General features: G+C 35.0%; 1 protein-coding gene across 3 annotated transcripts in view; it reads left to right on the forward strand.

Annotated features, from left to right (window-relative positions):
• NBEA (neurobeachin) overlaps positions 1-14670 on the forward strand; it is a 417781-nt gene extending 403111 nt beyond the window's left edge. For all 3 annotated transcript variants that reach the window (XM_058184768.1, XM_058184769.1, XM_058184770.1), the window contains 4 exons: positions 7297-7398; positions 11021-11217; positions 11859-12010; positions 12910-14670. In XM_058184768.1, coding sequence (XP_058040751.1) covers positions 7297-7398; positions 11021-11217; positions 11859-12010; positions 12910-13000 — 542 coding nt within the window. In that variant the 3' untranslated portion in view covers positions 13001-14670. The remainder of the gene's footprint in view (positions 1-7296; positions 7399-11020; positions 11218-11858; positions 12011-12909) is intronic.
• The last annotated feature ends 10024 nt before the right edge of the window (positions 14671-24694 follow it).

Consider the following 24694-nt stretch of genomic DNA (forward strand, 5'->3'; position numbering starts at 1 on the left):
AAGATATTTTATATTACAGAACATAAGGAGATAAGGAACTCAAGAGAAAGATGTCAGGTTATGGTAATTATGTGGGCTAGGTGTTTGACTTTCTAATGATCCTTTAAGCTGAAAGATAGTTAATTATCAATTTCAGCTTCAGTGCATCCAATTATCAAAAGGAACTTCAGTTGTTTCAGAAAATCATATAGAGCAGGATCCCGTCTTTTATTTTTTTCATCAACACCACTAATAATACACCTGATATGCTACATTCATATGCATATACACCTGCTTGCACTCACTTCAGCACTCTCTGGTGTTACATTAATAAAATGACTAAGTAAGCTGAAAAGCATTAGAGATGTGGCCTTTACTAGTTCTCATACCTAAATATAAATATATAAGTACTTTAATATACTCCTAACAACCTTCTAATATTGCCTCATACCATATTGGTACACTGATCTACCTAAAATTCTATTTAATCTATTTTTAATGCTTCTAAATGTACGTGAGAAAAAGGATTATTTTTAAAGTGATAGTTAACAAATTAAACATTCTGAATAAATCACTGCATCTGAAGGGAGTTGAAGTTACACATGGCTCCCAATCAGGATTTTCTGTTAGCTGCTACACTACTTAAAAATTTCTTAGAAGTTAAGCTCTGACCAGGGATGTCAAACTAGCAGCCCATGAGCCAGATGCGTCACATGCAGGCCATGCCCACCCTGGCTCTACAAAGGCAAAAAACATCATGATACATCACATGATGCGATCAAGTTTGACATCCATGCTCTAGAGTAAGAAATGTGATGTTCAAATTTTCACTAGCATTAGTCTTTTCAATTACTATACAGACTGCAGCCTTTAGGTTGTTCAAACAGAAAACATGTTCTGGATTTATAGTTGGAGAAAGTTGTTTAATTAATCTTTAACTCACTTGGTTATGCATAGGTTTGCGTGGCTTCTTCTGTAACTCAGTTTATAAAAACTGGCGATTTGCTTTTTTTCCCCCCCAATTTACATGTTAGGTTGCTTACGTTCTTTTTTTTTCTAATTAGACTGGGTGGAAAATCTGAGGGAGGCAGGCAGGCAGGCAGGAAGAAAGGAAGGAAAGAAGGAAGGAAGGTTGTTTTTCCTGAAATGGATACAAATCCAGAAATTAATTCAGAAGTGATAAAAATTAATTTGTACACCTTAATTGGAACCAGCTCACTGGAAAAAAAAGGAGGCAAATGGAGCCAGCAGCTAGTGTTAAGAGATGATTGAATTTTTTGTCATGTAGGTATAGTGGACTTGGCTGTTTATCCTCCTGAGTCTATCTGTGCAATATATTGCATTCAAGCCTTTGACTGGTTTCTTTAAAACAATCAATGCTACTCCTGTTGTGTCCCCCGGGCCTGAAATTTCATTGATCTTGGGACTTGACATTTCTCATTATATAGCAGCAAGTTGCCAGAGGTGTGAGTTGCTTTTCCTGGCCATGTTTGCATTGAGCACTATATGAACACATTGTGTCAACTAGCCCAAACCTCAGTTTGTGGACCAATTATAGTAAATAGCCCTTAAAGGCACTAAAGTACATTTTGTCTCACTTGACACATTTTACATATACTTAAAGAGAATGTTCGGTATCCATTACATGAGTGTGATAAACTGTCTGTACGCTAAAACATACTAAACGTCTCTGTAAAGAATTGCAGGGAGAAAGTATCACTGATTTTATGAATAATACTAATGAAGGCATTTTTACTTATTTGTATATAAATATTTCAGATTTAAAAGATTTTCTAAATTAATTAGGAGGAGGTAATTAGTTTTAAAACATTAATAGTATGTGTACATATTATTTCTTTAATGGTTAATTATAAAACCTTCTAGAGAAGAGCTGGGTTTTGAATATGGGCTTTGAATATAAAACCCTTTCATATTAAAATTGTGTTGGCCAAAAGAGATACTGATTGTTTAGATGTCAGTTTTTTCAATAAGCATGCAGAATTGTATTTCCCAAAATCTAGAGCAGGGGTGTCAAACTGGCGGCCCACGGGCTGGATGCATCATGTGCAGGCCGCTCCCACCCCAGCTCCATGAATGCGGAAAAACTCGCAAAATGTCACATGATGGCAACATGACGCCACAAATTTGACACCCATGATTTAGAGATATCTAGAAAAAATATTGCAGTTATAGCTATTAACATCTTCATTTGTTACCAAGCTTCTCGTCAACTTTCACATAGATTTATCCACTTTATTTGATGTCTGCATCAGTTGTATTTCTTGTTTCTACCTACAGATATAAATATTAGATGCAATTTGACAAATTTGACTGTATTACATGGTTATATCCAATCTCTCCTTGGAGCTTGTATAAAATATATGATTCTAATCTTCACCCAATAATATGGGGAAGAACAAGTGCTGTGCACATAGACATGTGAGCCTATAGCTCCTAGTAAAGCACAGGGATTTAAGAAACATTATAAAGATGTTAAGGGATTACCAGAATCCAAGCAGGTGTAAACTTTGTTGACACAGTGGTTTATAGCAGTAAAAGACTTCATGCTTATAACCAGAAATAAAAAATTATTCCCAACACTCCTTGGTAGATATTATATGAAAAGAATATTTCCAGGTTATGTATGCCTCCTGGTTGACATGAGCAACAGGATGTTGTCTTATAAGTTAGACTTTAATAGAGATCGAGCTTGCATAAAATAGTATGAGCATTCTGGCTTCTGGAGGGCCTCTGGTGGGGTAGGGAAGGCTATTTTCACCCTCTCCAGACTCATAGAGAGGCTCTGGAGCCAGGTGAGAGAGAAAAACGGGCCTTCCCCACCACCCCCAGGCCCTCCAGATTTTATTTTATTTATTTTATTTATTTTATTTAATTTTTATACCGCCCTTCTCCCGAAGGACTCAGGGCGGTGTACAGGCATAATAAAAACCAACAATACAATATACAAATTTAAAATCCAATTTAAAAAAACTTATTTAAATTAGCCCAATAATTAAAATTTACTCTACTAAAACCCCATTTAAAATTAATAAATTTAAAATTTAAAATCCCAATTTAAGCCAGCCCCGCGCGGATAAAAAGGTGAGTCTTGATTCAAGAATGATTGAGAATGCAGATGATTATGAAAAGTTAATAGACTATGTCTTTTAAGATGCTTTGTCTACAGTTGTCAGCTTAAGTCTTGCTGGCAATGTAAAGACCATCAATGCTCTTTTGTTGGCTTAGTTAGTATCTTTGTTGTAGAAAAAAAGGAATAATGTAAAATAACATTTCTAGGAAGCAACTCTTTCGGATTTGATATTCAGCATATTTTATTTGGCAATATTATGCAATATTCTTACTCCTCTTCAGGTAGGAAAACAATTCTGCCAAAGATTAGATGCTTTGATCTCTTCCACTTTTCCACTTATTAACTATTAGCTATAATTAATCATTATTAATTATTGCACTGATAATAGTGTATGACACTACCAAAAAAGGAAAAGACAATATTTATAATTCACATGAAATATTAATTTGTAAGGCAATATGAAGCCATAGGACTAAATGCTTAGACAATTAATATATCTCTTTTACACAAGAACCTCTGTACTACTAATTGCATATTATGTCTTTTTTGAGAAACAAGAGCTACCCTCTTATTTATTACTACATTTATTACTACACGAAGATAGTACATTCTTGACATTTTACAATTTTAGCCTAAAGTATTCAACTACACAGTTATAGAAGTACAATGTTGGGGAAATTACTGTGAGTTCAAACAGACAGTGTTTCAATTCACGGGTCAAGCTTCAGCTGCATATCCTTTAGAGCATTTTGTGCTGGAAAAGTTGCCGACTTTTAATCTAATGTTTCATTCTGTGTAGAATGTAACATGTTTTTAAAACAACTGTCATATACAGGCACTTATGGAAGGATACAAAAATCATTTAGCAGGTTTGCTGTAATAATATAATGTTGATTTAACTGTTATTTTCTTTCATTTGCTGCAAAGAGTGAAGTGATATTTACTGTTATCACCAAGCCTCAGCTGATTCTAACTATATTACAGTTAGGACATGCATAAAAATCTGCTTTCAAGGGCAAAACCAAATAAAGAATAATAGTACAGATTCACATTAATTATAGTTTAACCTGCAGTTGAGTGTATTAAGCTTGATATTTCAGAATTATGTGTAATGTAGATAATAGTTCCTTTTCCCCTTCTTTGCTTTCTTGTCAACTCTCATGAAAAATTCTTGAGGTTTTTCCAGAGCTAAGTCAGGTAATTCACACTTGAGAATAGCAATTTCAAAATGAGAATATTGTAAAATAAGTTCAAGCCCTCTGCCAGCTATAGTTTAGCATCCTCCAGAAATTTAGCCAAAACCCTTCACCTCCTGATATATATCCTTTAGAGCATTTTGTGCTGGAAAAGTTGCCGACTTTTAATCTAATGTTTCATTCTGTGTAGAATGTAACATGTTTTTAAAACAACTGTCATATACAGGCACTTATGGAAGGATACAAAAATCATTTAGCAGGTTTGCTGTAATAATATAATGTTGATTTAACTGTTATTTTCTTTCATTTGCTGCAAAGAGTGAAGTGATATTTACTGTTATCACCAAGCCTCAGCTGATTCTAACTATATTACAGTTAGGACATGCATAAAAATCTGCTTTCAAGGCAAAACCAAATAAAGAATAATAGTACAGATTCACATTAATTATAGTTTAACCTGCAGTTGAGTGTATTAAGCTTGATATTTCAGAATTATGTGTAATGTAGATAATAGTTCCTTTTCCCCTTCTTTGCTTTCTTGTCAACTCTCATGAAAAATTCTTGAGGTTTTTCCAGAGCTAAGTCAGGTAATTCACACTTGAGAATAGCAATTTCAAAATGAGAATATTGTAAAATAAGTTCAAGCCCTCTGCCAGCTATAGTTTAGCATCCTCCAGAAATTTAGCCAAAACCCTTCACCTCCTGATATATATCCTTTAGAGCATTTTGTGCTGGAAAAGTTGCCGACTTTTAATCTAATGTTTCATTCTGTGTAGAATGTAACATGTTTTTAAAACAACTGTCATATACAGGCACTTATGGAAGGATACAAAAATCATTTAGCAGGTTTGCTGTAATAATATAATGTTGATTTAACTGTTATTTTCTTTCATTTGCTGCAAAGAGTGAAGTGATATTTACTGTTATCACCAAGCCTCAGCTGATTCTAACTATATTACAGTTAGGACATGCATAAAAATCTGCTTTCAAGGCAAAACCAAATAAAGAATAATAGTACAGATTCACATTAATTATAGTTTAACCTGCAGTTGAGTGTATTAAGCTTGATATTTCAGAATTATGTGTAATGTAGATAATAGTTCCTTTTCCTTCTTTGCTTTCTTGTCAACTCTCATGAAAATTCTTGAGGTTTTCCAGAGCTAAGTCAGGTAATTCACACTTGAGAATAGCAATTTCAAAATGAGAATATTGTAAAATAAGTTCAAGCCCTCTGCCAGCTATAGTTTAGCATCCTCCAGAAATTTAGCCAAAACCCTTCACCTCCTGATATATATCCTTTAGTATCTTAGCCTTTAATCTTTCACTACATCTATCAGTAGTGCCATTAGGGTGAGAGAATTTTGTTAGATTTTGACTGATTGATACAGTCCCTAATGTTCCTTTTTTTTTTTTGCAGAGAAATGTGGTATGTGAAATCATTTAGCAGGTTTGCTGTAATAATATAATGTTGATTTAACTGTTATTTTCTTTCATTTGCTGCAAAGAGTGAAGTGATATTTACTGTTATCACCAAGCCTCAGCTGATTCTAACTATATTACAGTTAGGACATGCATAAAAATCTGCTTTCAAGGGCAAAACCAAATAAAGAATAATAGTACAGATTCACATTAATTATAGTTTAACCTGCAGTTGAGTGTATTAAGCTTGATATTTCAGAATTATGTGTAATGTAGATAATAGTTCCTTTTCCCCTTCTTTGCTTTCTTGTCAACTCTCATGAAAAATTCTTGAGGTTTTTCCAGAGCTAAGTCAGGTAATTCACACTTGAGAATAGCAATTTCAAAATGAGAATATTGTAAAATAAGTTCAAGCCCTCTGCCAGCTATAGTTTAGCATCCTCCAGAAATTTAGCCAAAACCCTTCACCTCCTGATATATATCCTTTAGAGCATTTTGTGCTGGAAAAGTTGCCGACTTTTAATCTAATGTTTCATTCTGTGTAGAATGTAACATGTTTTTAAAACAACTGTCATATACAGGCACTTATGGAAGGATACAAAAATCATTTAGGCAATTAAATAATTTGTTTATATAGTTTGTATTTGATACCTTCGCCTCCTACATTCCTTCAGTATAGACAAATTTGCAAAATATTAAGTATAAATAAATAACCTATTGATATCTAAACATCCCACCCAGAAGCACAGAAAGATATATCACCGAGTTCTTCCCAGCTCTTTCACTGTTTACTTTTCATAATATAATGCACCTGTTACTGATGTAAACATCTTTCAAGACAGAGAAACTACCTCTAATATTATTCAGCTTTTCTATTTCAATCCAAACATGTATATCCCAAATTTTATAGGTAGTCTGTCCTCCCCAGCCAGATGTCTCCCAGATGCATTGCCATGATAGCTGGCTATTTCCTAGCCAACTGAAATCTAAATAATTGGGGTTGTTCAGCACTTAATTTAAAAAAGGTATTTCAGAATGTAAATATATCACCTGACTGTGGAAAGCAACAGTACAAATCCAAGAAAAAAATACAACTGCTTCCAAGAGAAATATAATATATTTACACTGAAGCTCTGTTTCTTGCTTTATTTTTATTTATGTATTAAATTTTTATGCCGCCCCTTTCCCTTGTAAGGTGAATATGGGCAGTTTTAAATTGTTATAGCATCTTAACTTTTGTTAACCATTCAGAGTATTTTATGAGTGGGGAGACTTAAAAGTTGAAATTATAAATATCAAATCCAAAGCATTACGCAGCCTAATTAAAATATTTTGTTCAAATGAAAACAAAAACAAGGGTTATATTCTAAACCCAATCAAATCATATAAATATACATGCAATTATTATGACTATTATAGACATAATGTCTGTATTAGTATGTCATGAAGGAATATGATATATGAATCAAGAAATCCCTAATACTACAGTGGTACCATTTTACTAGAGATACTCTAAAACAGACCTCCCCCAAAATAATAGTAGAAATGCTCCCAAACTGAAGTTCAGGCTAGCTTAATATATATATGGTTCAATTTTTTTTTCTTTTATAGGTGACTATCCTGCTCCCAGAGCTGTTCTAACTGGTCATGATCATGAAGTTGTCTGCGTATCTGTATGTGCTGAGCTGGGACTTGTCATAAGTGGTGCTAAAGGTTAGTTGCTAAAGGTTAATTTTAGTTTAAAATTAATGCCTCAAAATAATTATTACCATCAATAAAAAGTCCTCATTTATTAAAAGGAAGTCCTCATTTAGCACCTGCAATTAGAACCAGTAACTTGGTGGTTAAGTTAAATGGAAAACTACATAACTGAAACTGTGTTTATGATTTTACTTCAGATTTCTGTTGCTTTACAGCACGGGTGTCAAACTCGTGGAGTCATGTTGCCATCATGTGATGTATCGTGACGTTTTCCCCTTTCACAGAGCTGGGATGGGCATGGCCCATATAAAACATATAAAACATATAAAACATTTGCTAGACCAATTCTTGAATACAGCTCGACTGTTTGTAACCCATACCACCTTTCTGACATCAATACAATTGAACGTGTCCAGAAATATTTTACAAGAAGAGTTCTCCACTCCTCTGAATACAACAAAATACCTTATGCCACCAGACTTGAAATCCTGGGTTTAGAAAATTTAGAACTACGCCACCTTCGACATGACCTGAGTTTAACTCATAGAATCATCTATTACAATGTCCTTCCTGTCGAAGACTACTTCAGCTTCAATTGCAACAATACACGAGCGCACAATAGATTTAAGCTTAATGTTAACCGCTCCAATTTTGATTGCAGAAAATATGACTTCAGTAACAGAGTTGTTAATGCTTGGAATGCACTACTTGACTCTGTAGTCTCTTCCCAAAATCCCCAAAGCTTCAACCAAAAACTATCTACCATTGACCTCACCCCATTCCTAAGAGGTCTGTAAGGGCCTACCGTTCCTGTCCTATTGTTTCATTTCGTTATAACCAATTAATGTAGTTATTACAAACTCATATTCATATATATGCTTATATATTGTATAATTATTTCATGCTTATGCTTATGTATACTGTGTGACAAAATAAAATAAATAAATAAATAAATAAATGACTCATCCAGCCCGCAGGCTCCAGTTTGACACTCCTGCTTTACAGCATTAGAAGGATACAATCCCAAATAGCCAGCTGAGCCCAAACAGCAAGGGGGGTGTGTATGTCAGAATGTGATTCATGAGGAAGCAAAGTAAAAAGGCAAATATTATATCATTTTTCCTCCACTCTCCTGCCCTTTGGAATGCTCACCCTTGCTCTGGAATAATAAGAAAGGAATTGATACCTGGATGTACATTGATTGGAGAGTAAGGGACTATAAGAGAGTAAGCAGACACACTAAGAGAAATATGCATTGTTAGAAAGGGATGTGCTGGTGACAACTGTTTGCTTAGTCCATCACAGCATGCCATAAGCCACTTAAGAGACAAATTAGTATGAAATTGATAATCAATTTCAGGCAGCAGCAACAAGCCAGGAAGAAGCTTCTAATCAACTAATTCAAGCCACAGCTAAATGTTAACTTGTGGTTAACACTTTTTAGTGACACCACTATGGAGAAAAGCATCTCAGTAAGAGATAGTTTAAGCAATCTCTCTGCTCTCTGAGAAGGGAATAGAGAAATGAGTGGGGCACATGACAACACATAATAACTGACTGTAATGGCAAACACATGATGGCAGAGAGTCACTGTAAAGATTGTAAACATTAGTTTCAGTTACTTTTTCATCACAACGTAACTGAAAGGTTGCTGTGAGGCAGTTGCTAGATGAGGACTACTTTTAGCTGCAAGAGCTTAAATCAAGAAATGAAGTAGCCCAGACCACCAGGATGCCCCTGGTAAAAGAATCAGCATAAACATTGTTACCAAAATTCAGACCTATAAATAATTAATACTGCCTAATTTGTTGCGTGGAACAGAATCCATTGGTCTGACATTATTTTTAAAAACTTGAAGTTTCCCAAATATACTGCCTACACACAATATTACAGATTTCAATCTTTCTGAGATATAACTTTCCTGCCACAACTTCTACACTTCCAGCCTATCTTCCCGAACTCTTCCTTTGTGACCACTGCATTGTTTATATGTGTCCTTCTCCATTTTCAGTAGTAGGGCTGGCTTCTTTTTTTGACTGCCACTTTTATCCTTACTAGAACTGTATGCTTTTAATATCTCTATCATTAGAAATCCCCATTTCTCTTGAGCCTTTCCCTGTAGCTTATTCTGCAGCTCTGAGTTTATTAAACTCCTTTTTTTTTTTTTAGAAATCAAAATGCACGCTGGTCAGTTTCCTCTAACATCTCCTTGCTTCTACTTCCTAAACTTAATTTTCTCTTTGATAAGATTGACTTCAGTAATTCAATTCCTATGGATCCCAGTGGTTCTATTAAAGTCTAGATTGAACAAAAAGGGTCCTGAAACAAATATAGATATCAAAGATCTTTGACCCTTGGAGATAATGTTAGAAATTTAGAGACCCTTTTCATAGCCATATAGATGTAACAGTGCTTCAAAAAAGTTCTGTTTAAATTTTTTCTCACTTCTTTGGCATGACAGATGCAGTACTTGAAGTACATTGTCTTCTCATTCTCTATCATGCCTTTATTTTTGCCTCTTTTTTATTGATGTCATCAGGATCAACTGTTCAAATTTTACAATTAAAACGAACTCACAATAACATCTAAAAATAGTAAATAATCTGTACAACATTGCAATAAAACAAGTGCCCCCAAACAACCTGGTTTCCAGTTTTTCCAGCATGAATTCCAGTTAAGTCTTAAAGTCTCCCTTAAAAACCTCTGTCTTGACAAGTCTTAGGAAGATACTGAAATGAAATGTGCCAGCCCTACAAAGCTGACCAGATTTGAACACAAAAGTTACAAATACTAATCAACTTGTATTATAAGGTTGCAATAACAGACTCTTGCAAGTCTGAATGTGCCTCACCACTCCCTACCTTTATCCTAAAGAGAACTAAAGAAGGTCGTCTTAGACACTTTCTCAAATTCCCTTTCTGCTTTTAACTCAGATTTCTCTTGTCTGAGCATTCCCTTGGCTACAACTCTTCTTCTTCCTCCTCAATGTTCTTTTCACAGCCCATTAATCCATTTCTAGATATATTGAACTGGAGCAACATTATTCACTTATAATGGAATGAAGGCTTAAATAAGTGTTAGAGCAAAGGGAAAGACCTCTTCTTACTAAATCCAACTAGTTCACCTTCATCTAAGTAAGAGTTATTTAGATAAAGTGCCTCTGCTGGCCTTTCATTGAATTATAATTTACTTTTCATTTCACTCAGCTGGAAGAATTAGCCATGATAATTCTAAATTATATGGTTATAGAAGCCAACTATTACCTCAATGGAACAGAAATCTACCACCAGTTTTACTCCCAACCTGACCTGCCCCTGTTCTGGCCTCCTGCTGCTAATACTGTACCTCTACTAAGAATAGATATAAGCCTTTAAAGATTTCTTTAGGTATAGCAGGTGCCATGAAGATCAGATGTACTCTCATTGATAGTGGAGTTTTTCTCCATTAGTAGAAAGATATTCTATCCCATCCTAATCCTTTCTTAATTCATGTTGAAATCATTAGGATATAAATAATAAGAAACCTTTCTCAGAAATCATAGCAGTATCTCTAACCCAATCCATTGTTAATCATTGACCGAAACTGTATGGATTTCCATTTCTGTAATATGCTGTTATTAATTTGTAATATACAGAAGGACCTTGTCTGGTACACACTATTACTGGAGATTTGCTGAGAGCACTAGAAGGAACAGAAAATTGTTTGTATCCACGCCTAATATCTGTGTCTAGTGAAGGCCACTGTATCATCTATTATGAACGAGGAAGATTCAGCAATTTCAGCATTAATGGAAAACTTTTGGCCCAGATGGAAATTAATGATTCAACCAGGGTAATTTTTATTTTATATTTTAATAGAAGGCATTAACATTAGTTCAGTGTCACCTGAAACAAGTTACATCTATAGAAAAAAACTTTTCAACTCCAACTAAGTTAGATTTATTCTTAAAAACTATACCAAGATATTGCTTAAATACACAATGTTTCCTGGATATCTGTTCCTTAATCATCTGATCATGCTTAAAACCTTAAATAGCTTGACCTCTGTTGTCCTTTAATTTTGAGGCATCAATGTGGGGGGTGGGAGTTGGGGGTTGCAAATAATGAAACTCATGCCAGCAAAATGCAAATGATGACCCTTTTATATGTGTATCATAATGTTAACACGCTGGCTTCTGTGAAGGCATCTTGGCTATGTCATGAATATGGGCCCCTAAGGAACTAAATTTATCAGCAGCAAGAGCAGCTCAAGGAGATTAAGGATACATAACTCGAGCTGTTCATAGTGGTATATACCACTGCAAAGGCTAAATTGGTTTGTGTAAATTTCTTCTTCACTTTTGCTAATAATAATAATAATAATAAAAAACATAGTGTATTGCTCAGCATTCTGCCCTTAAGGTTAGGCTTTACTACTATAGGTAAAATGTGTTAAATAACAAAGATCCATTATGGTTTTTGGTTTTCCTGTAGGCTATTCTTCTAAGCAGTGATGGGCAGAATCTAGTTACAGGTGGTGATAATGGAGTAGTAGAAGTATGGCAAGCTTGTGACTTCAAACAACTCTACATTTATCCTGGCTGTGATGCTGGCATTAGGGCAATGGACCTATCCCATGATCAGAGGTAAGCTGAAACCTAAAAAAAATAGCAAGAAGAGGCAATACTCATTTAATATTTTCCTTAGCAATCCTTCTCTTAGTTAAATACAGTACATAGCACAACTGGATCATATAAGTCTTAAAACATGAGTCAGTAACATTTACCAATCCAAAGCACATTTGCCCACAAAAAGATCATTTCAAAAATTGAGATAACATCTTCTAAATTTAAATATTCTTATGAAAGGTCTCATGAGTTCTTATGAACTTGTAAATTTTGATATTTTAAAGAAGTATGCTATTTTAGGAGAGGGAGGACTGCTCCTAAATTGAGTGGCATGCACCACTCAATTAACAATTGAGTTCAATTAGACAGCTATATTTAGTAAAATTTCTCGTGATATACAGTACTTTACATTGTGCTTCCACTAACTGGCATTTCAAAAAAAAAGCCATAATATAATATATTGGATAATAATCTTAAAACATAGACTACAAACTTCTAATCCCTATTCAATCTTAATTCTGTAGAGGAGTGAGTCAGTCATTGGGATTGCAGTGTGGATTAAATGGTAAATCCATTTTGGGGACAAAGTAACTGCTTTTGTAGGTGTTTATATTCATTTTTGTTGATTCTTTTTACTTTTAATCCAGTCAATCTGTATGTATTTTACACTTCTTTAGCAGAACACTGCTGGAGAAATAGAAGCAGCCATTTTCCAAAGAACGCTCCAAATTTTAGCCATTTGTTGTCTTACAAAATAATATGGAATAACATCGTAGACTCTTAAGTTCCTTAGCAGGATATTCCAGTTTGCCTAATATTTTCGAATGACTACTGATCTTCAAACTAGCTAAGCATAGTTTATTATGAACAATAAATATCTCAGATATTTACAGGCCTGATCTCTGTTTTTGTTTCAGGACTCTAATTACTGGCATGGCGTCTGGTAGCATTGTAGCTTTTAATATAGATTTTAATCGTTGGCATTATGAGCATCAGAATAGATATTAAACCAGAGTGAAGAACTGAAAGCAAAGATTACACTGAGAGCACAAGTGCTACTGAAAGGTATCTCTGGTGGAAAAAGAAATCTGCATTGACCTCCGTTGTACATTCCATTACACCCAGCAATAGCTGTACATTGTAGTCAGCAACCATTTTATTTTGTGTGTTTTTTCACAACTGAACACCAGCTGCTGCAGAAGCGAGCTTGTATCATGTAAATTATAATGACTTAATAGATGTTTTGGTAATTATTTCATACACTTTTGTTTACTGAGAAAAGGTAGAAGAACACATCACAAGAGACTTTTGACTATTCTGAGGAACTTGTGTCTGGCTATTATATGGTTTGGGCCATGACCCTAGCATCCATTTCCCATTTCCTAGCCTCTTTTCAAGCTGATCAATTAAAAGAAAAAAAACCCTACGTTTGATACTTTGTACATCAGATGCACATCTTAACTTTAAAGGGATACTTTTGTAAAAGTAAAGCCTTGTATAAAAAACAAAAACTGTTTCTTAATTTTATTGTGGAGTTACAACTTGCATGTACTTTAAGCCTGATGTCTTGAAACCACATCCACAAGTTGAACTGAAAGCTGTCCAAGGCCCAGCTTGTATTTAAAGATTGAAATGGGGTGCAAGCTGCAATGGAGCCATTGCCACTGAAACATGGTCTGCATGTTTCAGTCTAAAGCCACCCCTTCTAAATGAAGTTTTGCTCATTACATGAAGCATTTGGATATGAAGCCATTGTTTGCCATAGTTATGCATTTTAAAAAAATAATTTTCCCTGAAATATTAATAATGTGATAGACAGACAGGAGCATGGTTAAGATGCTATGCTACAGCGCTTTATGATTCCCACCAAAGCAAGATTACTAGACTTCTTGATTCATCACATTTGGCATACTATACATTGCAGGGAGAGAGCAACTAAGATTTTCTCTTAAATTCCTTGGAAATAAAGCTTGGTTAAAAGCAAACTTAGCTTCATTGGGGTTATTCTTTTGAATATTTTTAAAACTCGTATGTTTAACACACATTTTACATTGAAGGCACTCATATTTGACAGTACTGTAATAATGACTATCAGAATAATTTTCTGCACATTCTCCAAATCATGTAACATACCCAGGGGTATATACACTTTACTTCATGTTTTTTCTTTGTATATTTGGTGACTGTATTGTCATAGATGTACATATTGTGTCGGTAGGGCTATGAGGCATGTAACAGGAATGTAATTTTCTCAGACTTTACACTCACTCACAGTCATTTATTTAAAAAAAACACAAGATAATGGATTCTTTGTACTGGCACTTTGGCACCAGAAACCTATTATTTATTGACGTGGTTCTTATTCGTTACTCACCTTGTATTAGTAAGTTTTAGCACTAAATACCTTCTTCATTGTTGTTTGTATTAATAAGATTCTGAAATCATGGGGAATCAATGTAATGATTAAGTTATTCATCATTGGTCTGTAAGCAATATCTTGAGTTTGTAGCTTAGAACTGAACTGAACATCTGGAAGATAAGTTCATTTCATCTCAAGATCATGGTGAAATATTTTGGCTATATAAATTCCTTAAGCTATTGTAACCATGTTTTATTGCAAAAATGTAAAATATGCCAGATGTGCGTGAGTTGGAAATCAAAAAAGAAAAATAAAATATGCAAATAATTCATGAATTGTTTTGTATTTTATCAAACCTTGACTCAAATGGTTTTTTTAATAAAAAATGCACTTAATAATGGTTTATAAATATTAGAAAGACTTAATTTACCATTGCAGTGCCTACTCATCCATATATTGATTGGTTGGTTTACATGCACAACATGTCACAATTTTTTACGCTTTATGCTACATTTTCACAATTAATGGTATAATAGTAATTCTGTTCATCTGGACAACATCAGGGTAGGGAAAGCTCCCTTTGCATTTCTGCTTTTTAAAAAAATCAGGGAGAAATTGCTAATCAGGGATTCAGATGGATAATTTATGACAATGTAAATAACCTGACCTAGATACAGGTTTTCTTATGAAACTTATAATTCAAAGTCACACTTCTCATTTGGAAAGTATTTGGTGACATGAAGGCAATTTATTTTCAACAATTACTGAACATCAATATTTCTATATGAACAGGAATGTTAACACAGCACTTTCATTCTTTTCACTAGTTCACAGCAAAATCTATTAATTACGCTTTTCATATGGTAATCTGAGGAGTACAGAGGTAACAATGGATATTACATACCAGACGTTTTTGCCTTAAGATAACTTAAAAATTTCTGCAATAGCAAAGAAGCTTATATATATCACTACAATATTTTAATTTGTTGAAGGAACATGAATATTATCAAACTTTTAAACTTGGAAAACGGAACACCTACACAGCAGTTGACCATATACACTTACCTCAACTAATCTCCAAGGCTAAGCAGGATCAGACATCATTAGTACTTAGATAAACTAGAGATTTGAAGGGGAAAAAAACCCAGAAATCATTGGCAAAGCATTTACACTCTAGTGCCAAGAAAACTCTATTTACAAGGGCCTTTTTCCCCCATTCCCTCCTACATTTTCTTCTCCAAGGTACAATAACTTCCATGCAAGAGAAGCAGAGAGACCTTTATCTTGTAGCAGACTGGATTTAATTAGGCCCAGTATAGTAAAACACCATTATAGAAGCTTTACAATACATGATCTTACAATTGTAATGTACATATACTGTTACATACTGTAAAATTACAAATGCTACCTGTGAAAAGTTATTAGGGAGGGTTCTTGTTATTATACAGTACACTGTATCAGGTCTGGTGATGTTTGAAGCAAACTCTTATACTACAGAAATAATTATAAACTCACTGAGATGTGATATCTTCAAGAGATATTTCTCCTATGAGAAAACTCATACGTAATTACGTATATAGCATATAACTGAATTTCAATGTACCCCAATGGTTTTCTAAGCACTCTCTGTGTGTTTGTCTTTTAGCTGGATTGTATTTGTATTTCCTGCCTCTGATATTCCCAACACACATGCCTTCTATTTGTTTTGAATGGAGGATCTCTATCCTATTTAGTACTTCTCTGATATAGTTGAAATAAGATCTCTTGAAATCTATATGCATTTATGTCTATGTTCCAAATTTCCTTTCTATAATAACTTGATCTAAACAAAATGACATGGTTGCTTCTTCCCAAGCCTTTTATCTCTTTAACCAGCTCTTCCCTATTGGATAGTATCAGAACAAGGAGAGCCTATTCACTTCCTCTTTGATCTTGTAGTAAATGAAGCAATATGAACCACTATAGACTTTCTGGAAACTTTCAGTCTTAGTTGCTTACCCAAAAGATGGCTGGGCAATTAACCTATCCTTTTATTATGCCCCCTCCCCTCTCTGAAAGTTCCTGAAGGTGTTATCTGGAAATTCTGCTTGATTAGATAATGTATAATGTACTCAGTAATATAACTGTAAGAAACGAGGGGTGGGGGAAAGCATATGCACTCTCTTTTGTACTTATGTTCAGATTCCTCAATCTCTGGACAAGTGTACATATAATGCCAATTCTCCCCTTATATATGACCTATTCCTTTTCAATAAGTTATAACTATATTTCTATAATTTTGTAAACAACAAACTTAAAGACTCGAGATCCATCCCACCCCTAAGGATCTAACGGTAAAGAATGTAATGATGAAACAGTTAAAGCAAACCTCTTTAACACATTCTTCCGCTCAGTCTTTGTTAACAGTAATGGCTCATACCCAAAATTCCCCAGTCGTACCAACAATGGCTACAATGATCTAACACAAATAGATTTCACAGAAGATAATGTTGAAAAGGCCCTTCGCAGACTGAAACCATCTCTTATCTATTGGACCTGATGGTCTATGTGCATATTTCTTAAAAAAGCTTTCCACTGCAAAAAAAGCTTTCCATAGCAAAACCCCTAAGCATAATCTTTGAAAAATCTTTCAGGACCAGCTCCCTTCCCAAACTATGGTCACTAGCCACGGTCATCCCTGTCTTCAAAAAAGGAGACCCCAGCCTAGTTGAAAATTACAGACCAATTTCTTTATGCTGTGTCACCTGCAAAGTAATGGAATCAATCATCAACCAAACCATCACCCTCTACCTTGAAACAAACAACCTACTCTCTAATAAACAATTTGGTTTCAAAAAAAATTATCCTGTAATTTACAACTTCTTCACTGCAAAAACATATGGACTACAAATCTTGATCAGGGCAAAGCAATAGATGCAATTTACATAGACTTCTGTAAAGCTTTTGACTCAGTGTTACATGACAAACTTCTTCTAAAACTAAAATCCTACAGCATCTCCAGACCCCTCCACAATTGGATAACAGCATTCCTGTCAAACAGACAACAAGTGGTCAAAATAGGCAGTGCCCTATCAAATCCCGCTCCTGTCAATAGCGGTGTCCCCCAAGGCAGCATTCTAGGACCAACACTCTTCATATTATACATTAATGACATCTGTGACCATATTTTAAGTAATTGTGTTCTCTTCGCCGATGATGTTAAACTATTCAACACTACCAACAATGTGGCTACCCTTCAAAAAGATCTTGACTTTGTGTCGGAATGATCAAAAATTTGGCAACTCCAAATTTCAAACAGCAAATGCTCTTTCTTACACATTGGAAAAAAGAATCAGAACACTAAATACAAGCTTGCTGGGCATTACCTTGTAGATGACCCTCACCCCGTCAAACACCTTGGAGTTTTTGTATCAGACGATCTAAGGGCCAAAGCCCACTGCAACTACATTGCCAAAAAGGCTTTAAGAGTTGTAAACTTAATCTTGCGTAGCTTCTTCTCCAGAAAGATTACACTACTAACCAGAGCATACAAAACATTTGCTAGACCAATTCTCGAATACAGCTTGCCTGTCTGGAACCCACACCTCATTTTGGACATTAATACAATTGAGCGTGTCCAGAAATATTTTACAAGAAGAGTTCTCCACTCCTCTGATCACAACAAAATACCTTATGCCACCAGACTTGAAATCCTGGGTTTAGAAAATTTAGAACTCCGCTTCGGCGTGACCTGAGTATAACTCATAAAATCATCTGCTACAATATCCTTCCTGTCGAAGACTACTTCAGCTTCAATTGCAACAATACACGAGCACACAATAGATTTAAACTTAATGTGAACCGCTCCAATCTTGATTGTAGAAAATATGACTTCAGTAATAGAGTTGTTAATGCCTGGAATGCACTACCTGACTCTGTGTTCTCTTCCCCAAATCCCCAAAGCTTTAACCAAAGGCTATCTACTATTGACTTCACCCCATTCCTAAGAGGTCTGTAAGGGGCGTGCATAAGAGCACCAGCGTGCCTACCGTTCCTGTCCTAATGTTCCCTTTGATTATATCCAGTTCGTATGGTTATTTCATGCTTATACTTATATATACTGTTTGTTTGACAAATAAATAAATAATAAATAATAATAACCTTAAGTCTTTGCATTTCCAACATGAATTTCATTCCACCAGGTTTCAGTAACATAAATCAAAATAGATTTCTCTTTCTAAATTAAGATGTATGGTTCTTCCTTTAAAAAAAAACATCCCATGCATTTCTGTAGATTTCACTGCAAATCTTAAGTCATATAATTTAATTTACATGATTATATATTTGTAGCCTTCACATTCTATGCATCACTCCCAGGCTAGTTTTTCAGAACTTGATGTCACATTTTTGTGGTCTTTCTTCTCCCTCCACCACAGTGTGCAATTTAAAGCCCACTTGATCAAGATTGCAGAGAGCTTTCCAAATATACTTTCCCCCAATTCTTGTAAAGTATGCCTTGTCAGTATTCCTCCTCATCTTGGCATCTAGTTAATCACTTCCAATATTCCTATTCTATGAAATTCAGAAAGATTCAGAAAGAAAATCCTACCTAGCCCTTTAATGCTTCCATTCTTCTATCCAGGGCTTCATAGCCCCTTTCTATGCCTTCAATAATGTGCCTGGCCCCATCATTTGTTCTCAAATAGATGATACAAAAGGGATATTTGTCAACAGGTTTTTAAAGAGTTGATAATGTTTTTCTGATCAATACTGTGAGTTTCAAGCACACACCAAATAGACTGTCAGGATGAAGCAACCACTATTTTAGTACAAGTCAATATGGAGTCTTCCATAACTATGGAGTCCTTTGCTGGACAGAAGTAAGAATCTTCTCTTTCAAAAATCTTCATTCTCTTTTTTGGTTTCTTGGGCTTGTGATTTCTGTTTTTTATCCAGAGGTCCACATTGTCAAGAGGGAAGCTCTGAAGGCTGCTCTGGAACTCCATTCTTAAATCCTATTAAGATCCTTCTTCATAGGGCTAAACCTTTGTGTCACATTTCCTTCTCTTGGTAACTGGTCAACTTCTAACTTCTAACCTTTAGGTCATTTCCTAGTATAGGTTGCTATCCTCACATATTTCCTTTGTCCACTCTTAGAATTTTTCATTTGTCTAATAATATGGATGATGGACAGATTCACTTCTATAAGCATTTTATCAATGCATATCACCTGCAGCACACTAGTTAATCTGATGATTAATGGTATTATGAACACATGGTTTATCAATGTGAAGCAAAATGGACATTATAGTTAAACCATGGTTAGAGGGCTACAGCCATAATCAATGAAGTGTTCTTATGTAATTCTATTCAGCACACAAATATAAACAAATAAAAGTATGATTTCAGATTATTCTCTCTGGGTAGCCCAATTAAGCACTGTAGAAATTTAAATCTGTCAGAATATACTGAGAAAAAATTGCATTTGTAAAATAAATTAAAATAAATAAATACAAATGTTCATTGAATCAACCCTAATTAGTATTTGAAGCAATGAACCAAGGTCTCAAATATTCTAATCAACTCTCACCAAGTTTCATTGTTAGTTGTGTTCCCTAACAACACAAGTAATATTTATGAAGTGATTTGGCTGTTAATTCTAGACAGCCAATCCATAGAATCCTCATTCCATGAAAGTCTGTCTACTGAAAATGTACACATTATTTTTATATATTATGATATGTAGGTAAACTTGGATGCACCTTCATTCCCTACATGTATCATAAGTCTAGTTACAGACCACTATACAATGCAGAGTGTAGCTTTTTTAACTTAATGAAAGAATCAACTCTACTCCAATAAACCTAATTACTGCAGGAATAACTTTTGTTTTAAATATCAAATACTTAGCTTTGAAATGTTTTACCACTATAGTAAGTGGAGATACTACCTCAGCTTTCTGCAAATTTGCTTGTGAAATATTAGATGACAAATTCAAGATAAGCCTGCAATCTAGGAGATGATGTACAGTATGAAGCCCTCCATTCCAACTATTGATATGGCAACCCCTCCACCCTTTCTACAGTAAATGCTTGTACAGGAGAAATTCTCTCTCTCTCTCCCTCCCTCCCCCCCTCCCTCCCTCCCTCTCTCTCTCTCTCTCTCTCTCTCTCTCTCTCGTGAGGCTCTTGCATGAGGAGAGAAAGAAGCAATTTCATGTGCTACATATACCATCCTTTGCAATCTCTTGAAAATGATCTATAGATTCTTTTCATAGAAAAGGAATTCAAAAAAACTAATTGTGAAGGTAGCAAATGGTAAAGTGTGGTATAAATTTAATCTGATCCTAATTACATATTGCTAATTCAGTTGACGATACAAGATTAACTGTTATATTGTAATTTAAATTAAATCTAATTCAGAAAAATCTATTTATTTTGTAGATGGAAAAGGAAAATCCATCCAGGTTACAAGATGTAATTATTTTAATGCTAGTTATTTGATTTGGATTAATGTTAATCAGACTTCTGAATGCCATGCCCAGCCTCCTGGCAGACATTTGTAGTCCCTTCTCACTACCTTAGAATCCCAAATGAAGCAGTAAACTATTGTAATGGAAAATGGAACTGAAGAGGGGTGGGTGGGAATGTCTACAATAGCACTGCAGCTTCCCAGCAAGGAGGCCGCACATTCCAATGAGACTGCACAGTCCGAACTGGGTGCAGAGGGAGGATAAGGTTCAGGGTAGCCACACCCTAGAATCTCCCAGGGCATATTTAGTAGGTTGCAGCTTTAATTTAATAACATTCTATTAGGTATAAGCAAATAAAGAACTTAATTGGATCTCATTGTGTCATCTTTGAGCTTGACAACTTTGAGCCTGACAATTATTGGCCATCTCTTCTGGAGGGTGATGGGTTCCAAATTACCCAACATTGATACTTAATCAGATCAAAAGAGTCAAGATGGTGGCTGAAAATATATGATTAAAGCCCTGCACCCTTTTAGTCTGTGATGATGCACATTAAAAAGAGACAGGGCTTCAACTGCGGGTCATGGTCAGCATCTTGATTTTATAGATCCACCTTTCCCAGATCCCTCTTCAAATAAATTGAACCATACATTTTATTATATTACAAGGATGGTAAATGAAGCACTGATTATGACCAGAAACAACTATAAAGGTAAAGGTAAAGGTTCCCCTCACACATACGTGCTAGTCGTTCCCGACTCTAGGGAGCAGTGCTCATCTCTGTTTCAAAGCCGAAGAGCCAGCGCTGTCTGAAGACATCTCCGTGGTCATGTGGCCGGCATGACTCAACGCCAAAGGCGCACGGAAGCTGTTACCTTCCCACCAAAGATGGTCCCTATTTTTCTACTTGCATTTTTACGTGCTTTCGAACTGCTAGGTTGGCAGAAGCTCACCCCATTACGTGGCCTAGGGATTTGAACTGCTGAACTGCTGACCTTTCGATCGACACACTCAGCATCTTACCCACTAAGCCTTAGAAACAACTATAAAAAGTATTAAAACTTAACGAAGTATTTGTGCTAGAAATTTCATGACCTCTCCAAACTCATTAAACCATTCTGTTTAATATTTAAATTAAAACTGGATATACTCTTCAGGCTTTAACGTTCAGAATATAGGGAACTGCACTCATTAACACTATTCACAGATTTAACTGAGCACATTCATAAAAACTATGACAGGCAGGTATTTTACTTGCTAATTGCTGGGTGGTTATGATTATAAATGGGCTTGAAGTGTAATCTTTCAAAAAAAAAAGAGGGGAGGGGAAATAGTATACCCATATTCCTTTAACCAGTGTGCTTGGCAAATATTTAAGCTGTCTCTTTCATGAGTTTGCCAATTGCTGCAAGAACAACAGCTAAGTAAGAAACCTGCAGAGAAAATATATTTCAGAATTAGTTTCAAAGTAGAAAGCTTAAGAGAAAACACTAAAGAAATAAAAGAGAAAGTTATAAAAGAGAATCAGAAAAAAATATGCTCCCCTATACTGCTGTTTTCTGGCCCAATATAACTTTCTGAACTATTTATGGTTGGACTCTTACATTCATTCAGCTGAAGATAAATTGAACTGAAGTTAGCAACTCTTGAATTATATTTTCTCATGCTTATTTTTTAGTAAGTGTTTTTAGAATTGGATTTTGAAATAAAAATAAATGAAATTGTGTACAATATTAAGAAAAATATTATACGAAATAAATTTGTTTATGGCATTTTCAAAATTCTACTCTTTCTTCAAGGATCTCAGATTAAGTTCAAGGTTCTCTAGCTTCTGCTTTTATCCACACAATACAGTGTCTTAATGAGGAAGATAAGCATGAGAATATATGTGACTATCCCAAGGTGAGCTGCTGAACCCAACACAGAGGTGGGTTTCAGCAGGTTCTGACCAGTTCTGGAGAACCAGTAGCAGAAATTTTGAATAGTTTGGAGAACCGGTAAATACCACCTCTGACTGGCCCCGCCCCCATCTATTCTCTGCCTCCCGAGTCCCAGCTGATCGGGAAGAAATGGGGATTTTGCAGTATCCTTCCCCTGGAGTGGGGTGGGAATGGAGATTTAAAGTATCCTTCCCCTGCCACGCCCACCAAGCCATGCCACACCCACCAAGCCACACCCACAGAACTGATAGTAAAAATTTTTGAAACCCACCACTGACTGAACAGGTAAACAAGTCTGATGCAAACCGGGCAGTCTATATTTCAAGTGGTAATGAAGAATTATTTGAACTCCATATATCATTACCTAAAGAAGCAATAGGGTTGGTATTAGGAATGGTGGGTTGAAAGGCAAATGGTTAAAATTGTACAGTCCTAGTTGTCAAGCATTGTATTTAATAGCAGGGAAAAATAATTATAAGGGATTGTAACCCCATCAGTGAAGTCCACAGTGTGGTACATCCAGAAATACTATACAGTATACAATTCTGGATCGCCAATCTCAAAATAAAATACATCTGTAGTATCCCTGATCTGAATGTCTACAGATGGTTTGGAGTTGTAGCTTCCACATTGTAGCTTCCAAAATCCCAGCCTTTGAAGAAGACAAAATAATTCTTAGGATTACAATAAGGATCACTAATTAAATTGATTGAAGCAGTTGAAGCAGTTTTTTTAAAAAATCATACATTTCTTTATTACCAAATTCATTAATTAAGACCAAAATCACAAATGAGATAAAGGAGGACATTTTTAAAAGAAATATCAGATCTTTGAGTCATAACAATGAAACAGAACTCCAATTTTAGAGACTATATGCAATTGAATATTCATAGTTTAGATACAGAATTGGGAAGTCCTATTCCCTTAATGCTTTCCTTGTTGGCTTCCCCAAAACTAGTTGGTTGTAAATCCAACACTGAATTTGATCTTTGATCTGGCCCAGTAGTAATATCTTTGAAGATATATTAATATATGATATCCATGTAGATGTACTGGTGAATTTGTTATGGAAACCTATACTGATGCAGATTATTACTGAAACCTATTACTGTGCTATTGCAGGCAAATGATTCTAATTAGCTTATATAGTCTAATACAATATCAATAAATGAAAAATACTGCCTCCCCCTCAGCAACTAACAAAATATCCCTATTAAAATTTCCTATGTTTCTTTGAGCACCGGTCTCTCTTAATGGACGAAAAATATTCTTATAATTAAGCATGCAACCCCTCAGTCCTCAAATTCTCAGTGAAAAGCTTTCCAAAGGTTCTGTGTCATGGGAATAATCTCATTTCAGAGGCTGTTCCAAAGGAAGGGAGTTTTAACTGAAAATACTTGCATCATGACCTTTTCCAGTAATAATCAACTCACTTGTATGCACAAATAAGCAAATTGGCAACCAATGGAACAAAAGCATTCTGTAATTGTAGCATTTCACACTCCTTATAAAGCATGTGGTTTTATTTTCTATCAGTTAAGTCCTCAAGAGCAGTCCTACATAAAGTAACTTATTGTAGTCCATCGTTAGACTTAGGTGGACAGTATAGAAATGTGATAAAGTTATGTTTGAATCAGCTATAAGCAGCTGACATCTGGATCAACAGCTACTCCATCCTTAGTTGAATTACTGAGCTGTTTTTTTTTCTCATCCAGGCCCTAACATAAAAGCTAAGTCACATTACAAATCTTTCCAAATACTCAGAAGACCTGAATAACATCACAAGTTAATATCAAAACAGGGAAATTATGTCAACAATCTATAAATGAAATATATTATAACTATATCTCTAGATTTATCTGTGCATCTATATATCTATATTTGTATATCTATATTCTATATTTCTAGAGACATAGATATAGATCTCAAGATAGTATCAAAGGGTGACTAAA

This window comes from Ahaetulla prasina, chromosome 5 (assembly GCF_028640845.1).
Source record: "Ahaetulla prasina isolate Xishuangbanna chromosome 5, ASM2864084v1, whole genome shotgun sequence".
In the NCBI taxonomy this organism is placed as follows: Eukaryota; Metazoa; Chordata; class Lepidosauria; order Squamata; family Colubridae; genus Ahaetulla; species Ahaetulla prasina.